The sequence below is a fragment of the Hypanus sabinus genome, chromosome 9 (genome assembly GCF_030144855.1).
Source record: "Hypanus sabinus isolate sHypSab1 chromosome 9, sHypSab1.hap1, whole genome shotgun sequence".
NCBI classification, from domain to species: domain Eukaryota; kingdom Metazoa; phylum Chordata; class Chondrichthyes; order Myliobatiformes; family Dasyatidae; genus Hypanus; species Hypanus sabinus.
The window spans coordinates 103,663,214-103,671,225 of NC_082714.1; the positions used below are offsets into that span (position 1 = coordinate 103,663,214).

Consider the following 8,012-nt stretch of genomic DNA (forward strand, 5'->3'; position numbering starts at 1 on the left):
ACCAATGAAGGGAAGGTTAAGTTTTTACAACTACTGTAAAAGCTAGAAATCACAGAATCAATTGAGAGATCAATTAATGTTTGAGTGTGATCTTTAGATCTGAAAAATGTTGCAGGATTTAAAGATCTACAGAAGAAGAATTTAAAAAGAAATGGTAAGGGAGGGGGAACTGAGATAAGGCAAAATGTTTCACATCCGTTGAATAGCTAAGAGGATGAATAAAGATTGCTTTGCAGTAAGTGCAAATAGAAATTGCAAATCCATTTCAAATAACATATTTGGAAGAAATGAGTGCAGTGAGTTTGGTCTGAAATTCTTAAACAAAGTGCTGTGTTGGATCTTTACAGGTAAAGAGTGTCCAATCTGAAGATGTGCCATTCCATAATCTTGTGTTGCAACATTGTTGGAGATAAAAGACAGAAAGGATACAATTAAATGAAAGGTGTTTGGAAGGTCTTTGCAACCAAATGCATTCCCTCAAAAGCAGCCACTCAAACTTGTTTTCTTCAGTAGAAAATAGACTGTGTTGCAAGTACTGAATTCAGTGTATTAAATTGTGGAAAAAAAAAGGGCAAGGAAATTCCTCTTTCTGCTGAATGATGTGTTTGGGGCCCTGGTTCCAGTTTGTACACATCCAACTAGAACCATCTGTATTTGACTCCACTATTTCCTTGAAATAGGAATTGTTACTGAAACTGTACAGTCCAAAACGTATACCTGCCTTTCCATGGAAAGTTTTAAACATCTTTTGCTGCAGCACTACCCATTCCCCTCTTTTTTGTTTGTTTGTTTGAGGTACTGGGATGACATTGAAAGACCATAATCAGATTAATTTCTGTTTTAGCCCAAAATAGATGATTTTGTTTTCAATTTCTACATTACTTGAAGTATTCCACTTCTGAATCATTACTTTCTCAATTCTCCCTCTTCGGCAGAAATCCACTTTAAACCCACTGATTCCCACAGCTATCTTGATCACAGTTACATTCCACTGCCTGTAGGTATTCTATTCTCCCAGTCTGTGATCAGTTTATCAATTTTGATGCAACTATCTTCTACATTGTTTTTGAAATGTATTTTTCTTCAATAATTCCCCTCACCCAAGTGATTCAAAACTCCTACTCCAATTAAAGTAATTTGATCCAATTAACTTAAGCTGTTAATCAAACTGATTTATGTTCAATAAAACAGATCGTATAAGTTATACTGTAGATGTGCCTTGGCCGTCAGTTGTCTGAATCGAGTTTCTATGTATGCAAGTGCCCACTCCAATTCATCGTTTTGTTGAAAGTGGCAACCCTATTTAAACATTAACTAAATATTTCTTAAAATTAAGCTACTTCTTCCTTAAGTCATACCAACAAGTTACATATTGTTTAGTTGTTATTTAGAAAACCAATGAGCATCATAGGCCATAACTGTTGAATTGCCAGCTGATTCTTTGATCAGGCGGTGTCACTAGTTTATGACTTTGGATTTGCCTGAAGGACAAGGGGCAGAAAGTATTATTCCTTGCAAAGACATATTGCTATATAAAGTTGGTGTACAAGAATCTCCCCTGACCCATATCTATCTCTTTTCTTAGCTTTTAAGAAAAGAATTTGAGCCAATTAACTGAATGTAGGAAGTGAGTTCAGCTTCAATATTCTAAAGGGATTATTCCTTCTGCATATCTGAGCTCTCCTCTGATGTTTCCTCCTATGACAACTTCCAATGAAAATGCAGAAAATAGAGAACCTTTTGCTTCCCCACTCTTTCTAGAATTCAAATCATGTTTTGCTGTACTTTTCCTTTTGAGCAAACTGTAATCTTCTCACCACCTTAACAGTGGTAGAGTTCTTTTTGTCCTTGCCTGACACCCCATGACCCTCTGAAGCCAACACATCATCCTCTGCAACTTCCGCCATCTCCAAAGGGATTCTAACACCAAACATAACTTTACCTCCCCCTCTCCACTTACTGCAGGGGTAGCACCCTCCGTGATTCCCTTGTCCATTTGTCCCTCCCCACTAATCTCCTTTCTGGCACTTATTCCTGCAAGTGGCCAAAGTGCTACACCTGCCTATTCACCTCCTCCCTCACCTCCATTCAGGGCCCCATCAGTCCTTCCAGGTGAGGCAACACTTCACCTGCGAATCTGATGGGGGCATCTGTTGTGTCTGGTGCTCCCAGTGAGGCCTCCTCTACTTTGATGAGACCTGTTGTAAATTGACGGACCACTTTATTGAGCACCTCCACTCCATCTGCCAAAATTGGAACTTCCCAGTGGCCAAATATTTTCATTATGTTTCCTATTCTCATCCGACATGTCAGTTCCATGCCTTCCATTTGTGCCAAGATGAGGCCACCCTAAGGGTGGAAGAGCAACACGCACAAACTGCTGGAGGAACTCAGCAGGCCAGTCTGCAAGTATGGAAAAGAGTACAGTCGACGTTTTGGGCCAAGACCCTTCATCAGTTCTGATGAATGAAACATCGATTGTCCTCTTTGCATAGATACTGCCTGGCCTGCTGAGTTCCTCCAGCATTTTGTGTGGGTAGCATGAATACTGATTTCTCCTTCCGGTTAAAAAAAATTTCCCTCTTCTATTCGCCACTCTGGCCTCTCATCTCTTCCCACCTCCCTGTGAGTGGCCTCTCCTTCCTTTTATGGCCCACTCTTCTCTCCGATCAGTTTTCTTTCTCTCCAGCCCTTGATCTTCCCCACACATCCGGCTTTGCCTATCACCTTCTAGCTAGCCGCCTCCTCTTCTCCCCACCTTTTTATTCTGGCAGCTGCCCCCTTCTTCTCCAGTCCTGAAGAGGAGTCTCGGCCCAAAACATCGACCATTTATATATTTCCATTGATGCCTGGCCTGCTGAGTTCCTCCAGCATTTTGTGTGTGTTGCTTTGGATTTCTAACATCTGCAGACTTTCTCGTCTTTATGATTTACTATAATCTTCTGTTTTGCTGGAATCACCCTATTGCAGGAACCAAATATAGGTTGGTTGGTTGTGAAAAGACACTCTCTCACCCCTATTCCCACAGTTTATAATGAAATAAACCATCTGTACAAGACATGAAACTCAGATGCTTCAACGTTAATTTTACCCTTCTCCACTGCTTCATCCCACACCACTGAAAAGCTGTGTTCACCCATGATATTCTCCACACAGTGGCCAGCAGCATGAATGGGTGATGACTAAAAAGCATGCAGATGTTGCAATCTTGAACAAAAACCAGAATGCTGGAAGAATCCAAGCAACATCTGTGGGAAAGAAAGGTGTAAATCAAAGTTTTAAGTTAAGACCCTGCATCAGGACTGGGCGGAAACAGGAGGAATTGTCAGTATGTAGTAGGATGTTTGGGATGGGACAGGATGGTAGGTGATGGTGGAACTAGATGGGGAGGAATGCTGGTCAGAGAGAGCCAGGTGGGGGAGTGAATGAGACAGGTGAACAAAAGGAGAAGAAAACTAGGTAGACAAATGAGTATATGTGGGATGAGTACAGTGGGATTGTAGGTTACCTAAAATTGGAAAATTTGGTGGTCCATACCATTGCGTTGTACCCAAGCAGAACATTATTTTTTCACTCTACGTTTGCCCTCTTTCTAGCAATGGTGTCCTCCCACACACATCCTTCTGTTTCATTAGCTTTTATTCTTGGTTCATTCATCCCTCCCATCCTCTTTCCCATCTGATTCTATACAAGCTCATCATTCCCTCCTCATGTGCCTTCACCTATCACCTACCAGCTTCTAAACACAAAGTACACTGCAGATGCTAGGGTCAAAGCAACACCTACAACACGCTGGAGGAACTCAGCAGGTCGGGCAGCATTTGTGGAAACGAGCAGTCAATGTTTCGGGCCAAGACGTTGACTGCTTGTTTCCATGGATGCTGCCCGAACTGCTGAGTTCCTCCAGCGTGTTGTATGTGTTACCGCCCAGCTTCTGTCACTTCTCTACATACTAGCAGAGTTTCTTGGTCCCGCTAAGTCTTAATGCAGGGTTTCAACCAGAAATGTAAATTTATACCTTAGACTTCTACAGATGCTGCTTAATGCACTGAGTTTGTCCAGTGTTTTGTTTTCGATGTCATTGATGAGGGTGCTTATTTCATTATCCACACTTTTCAAAGGCTCTGGACTCTCTCAAGACTGGCAAACCTTGCATTGAGATTGTCCTCTTCTGAGCGTCTGTACCTCAATGAACACAAAACAAAAAATGTGTCCGAGGAGTGTTAATCTATTAATGTTCCCTTTGATATTCTTCCATATTCTAGCCTGGCACTTCAGCCCCATGCTGGACATGACATTAAGATGAGGTCTTGTTTGCTTGAAAGTGGATATAAAGATGTGACACAATGAAAAACAGTGCTGTTATCACTGATACCCTGGCTTGTATTTATTCTCCCCCTCCCCCATTAATAGTATGAAAACAGATTATGTCATCATTACACAGCAAGATTCCAGCCCACACAGGTTCATGAACTACAACGGCAGCAGCTCAGTGGAGTTCATATAAAAGTGGCAGGAACTGTGTCTTTGTTCCATTTGAACCATTCGTAACTGAGCTTGATGCCTTGCCTTGTACAATAATTGTTTCTGCTATTGGGATAATCATAAAGCACCAAGATCATATTGTGGAGTGAATTCTCATTTCCATTTGAAGTTTCCTGGAAACTATGAGATACAGTAATTGTGTCTAAACTGAAGTCTGATCTAAAGTGTTGTTTTGCTTTTGAAGCACCCATTGAGGATGAGGCTGAAGTTGATGTACAATCACAAGGAAGTACCAATTGAGGTAATGACAGATGTCAATGAGTTCCCAACCCAAGCCTGGGAGTGATTTAAACAGGAATGTTGAATCCATGGACTAGACTTTACACTGTGATTGCTGGCCAGAAGCTGCTGCAATATACAGTCACCTGTAGACAAAGCTGGCATCAGACTTCACCAGTATTGAAGAGGAAACTGTTTCCTTCCCGATAATTCTACAAGGACAATATTTCTGTGTTGGATCCATTGTATTTCTGAGGTGGAATCTCATAACAATCTGTTACCATGGATCTGTTTGTAATAAGATGTTAAGTAGCTTTGAACAAAAATAATACCTACATGATTAAGTAGGAACAAAATCATGCATTCAGAACCCAGCTCTTTGGTTTAGCTGAGAATTCTATTTATTATTTGAAATGTTCAGAGAAAACAAGGAATATTCATGTTAACGCTGTGACAACTTGTACAATTTGATATAGCTACATAATTAATTTGAGATTGTTACATGTCTGTTGTTCCATTGATGGTTTTCTTCAGATAGATGCAAACCTCTAAAAAAGCCCTCTTGTTCCAAGAAGACCAGAGCCCTCATGTTGCAGACTCCATAATAGGTTCAGGCTTTTGGCAGTATGATAGGGTCATTATGCCAGCATTGGTCCTCCACTGTAATGACCTGTGTTCATTTAAAGAATGGAACAGGGAGAAGAGAGCAGTTTCGTTTACAGTCCAGATTGTAGCTTTCCCCTTGAAGAAAATCCTAGTGACCGTGAGCCTTTAACCACACAGTAAGCTATTTTTAAAAATGCAACACTTCCTTTACTGAAGATCTGCACTCTAGTTACAAACTTGTTTTGCACTGATGTGAAAGATAAACAAAACTCAACACTTGCTACTCACCAAAATGTCACCACTTAAAAGGAATGAGATTTAACTTTTGCGCATTTTGAAATGAGTCATTTTGCAGGTTCTTTGGAACAGTATGTTGTTAGGCTATGTTTTGTTTTTTTCTTGTCTATATTGTAATGTGGTACAGTTATCATTTTGGTAGCCTTTTTGTTCACTGTTTTCAGATGTCTAGCAAAAAATGTTGATCTATCAGCATAGTACAAAGCTGCTATTTTGATTAAACCTAAGGCAAGGTTTGTCTTACTGAAGGAGACTTGAATATTGTTTTCCAAAATAGAACTAGTTAATTTTCTTATATGTTCTCATTAATTTTTTTAAATAAAAAAATCTAAATTCTATACACTAAAGACTGATGGCCAGTATTGCAGTTTTTGTTATTCTGCCTTCACCTTCAAAAGGGTGTGGAGTATGTAGTTACATTCATAACTGCAGTTCACAGATCAAAACAAATTCCTAATGCTTTAAGCAAATTCTGCTTACATCTGTTTTCTATTTATAGACAGATTAATTGGGTAGGGAAGGTGAGAAAAAGGGAGATTAAATTGGAATTTTGTTTGTTGCATTTGTGTCACCCTGTTTGGGTGTTTTCTTTTTGCTTTGTGTAAATGAACAACCTGTCTTACTGTTCAGTTTTGAAGCTGCTGGTGTAGAAAGTGCAATGCAAGTTGCAAGGTTTGTGTTCCAGGTTTGTGGGTGTGTGGTGTAATGGCCAACTTGCCCATGGCTGACGACAGTAAGCTACATCAAATGAGCTCTTAGAGACAACTCCATATTTATTAGTTTGAAATGTATTTTGATGTTTGACTCAGTATATCTCCATTTGGAGACTAATTATATCACTCAGAACTGTCCATATTGCATCACCACTGTATGCTGCATTGCAGTTTAGAACATGACTGTAGTGAATGGCCCAAGAGAGCCATTGCGAAGTTAATGAAATTACAAATCCCTAAATAGTCACAAAGGTTACTCTGCTGATCACTGTCTGCACCAAAACCCTGCAAGGTTATATTTTCTAGATTGCAAGCAAGGGAAACCCAGACTACTGTAAACCTTGTGTTACCCAAGTGAGATTTAGTGAATACTTTTCAGAATCTGCTCATTTAATAAATGGCCTGGATAGTTTGGGCCATCTCCAATAACACCAGTATTCAGGCAACATATGCCCAAAAAGTAGCACAATCAATGGGGCAACCCCAGTGGACAATGGATTTCTCTGCAAAACTTGCTGCACCATCCCGTTTTGCTATAGAATACTGTAAGTCATGTTCACAGTTTATATACACTTCAAAGTGTTCAAATTAACTTTCAATTTTGTTCAGTGAATGTCGTACACAGTGGTGCAGACGCAAATGTAGGGTTGTTAACTTTGTACCCAGTAATAAAAGAAAATTAGCTATGGATGATGTACATCTGGAGATCTATGAAAGATCAGTAGAGGTTCATAGGAGCCATTTCAGTTTTGTTATTACTTCTGTATGGAGAATGTAAACAAGTATTGATAACGTCAATAAATGGCTCAGAACTGAGTGAAACAGAAGTGCAAGGGGCTCAGCCCAGCACATGGCGTGGATTATTGGTTGTAATTGTTGTGAGGGGGCTTCCTGACTGCAGCCGAGTCATTAGCTGGTGCATGTAGCTGTGTATTCTGTAATCCCGGCTGGCTGGTGGTTGACTGAGAGTGGTGGATACATATCTAGGTAATTTTATTTTAAGTTAATTTCCTTGAGATGTACTGATGAGATATGGCAGTGATATCTATTGAGTATATCGTGGGTAAATAGAAATAAGGACCACCCATCAGTTCAGTACACTTTGGCAATGAATAAAAGTTATTTTGAAAGCAAGTCTCATTTTTTTTAATTTCCATTGTCATCAGTATCTCTTTTTGGTGAAGTTCCACACTGCACATTTCCAATGCCTGTTGGACAGGTGTGTGTCTAACAATATACAACTGAAGTGAAGGCATTATTTATGTCTCAATCTCATCTTTGACTAAATGGCTTGGTTTCATAAAACCTAGTTAAATTTGCATTTGGTCTGGGAGCTATCCCTTAGAATCAAATGAACGTCAATATGTACTTAAAGTGAGGAGTTTCTATAAACTGACTGTAAGAAAATCTGCAGACACTGGAAATCCAAGCAATACACAAAATGCTGGAGGAGCTCAGCAGGCCAGGCAGCATCTAGGAAGAGTACAGTTGACGTTTCAGGCTGAAATCCTTTGGCAGGAATGGAGGAAAAAATACTGAGGAGTAGATTTAGAAAATGGTGGGAGGAGAGAGAGAAACACAAGGTGACAGGTGAATCCTGAAGGGGGAGGGATGAAGTAAAGCACTGGGAAG

The 8,012-nt window shown here is 40.0% G+C and overlaps 1 protein-coding gene across 1 annotated transcript in view; it reads left to right on the forward strand.

Annotated features, from left to right (window-relative positions):
* The window catches only part of LOC132399678 (AP-1 complex subunit gamma-1-like), a 159,546-nt gene extending 152,032 nt beyond the window's left edge, over positions 1 to 7,514 (forward strand). The window contains exon 23 of the mRNA XM_059980325.1: positions 4,730 to 7,514. Coding sequence (XP_059836308.1) covers positions 4,730 to 4,831 — 102 coding nt within the window. The 3' untranslated portion in view covers positions 4,832 to 7,514. The remainder of the gene's footprint in view (positions 1 to 4,729) is intronic.
* The last annotated feature ends 498 nt before the right edge of the window (positions 7,515 to 8,012 follow it).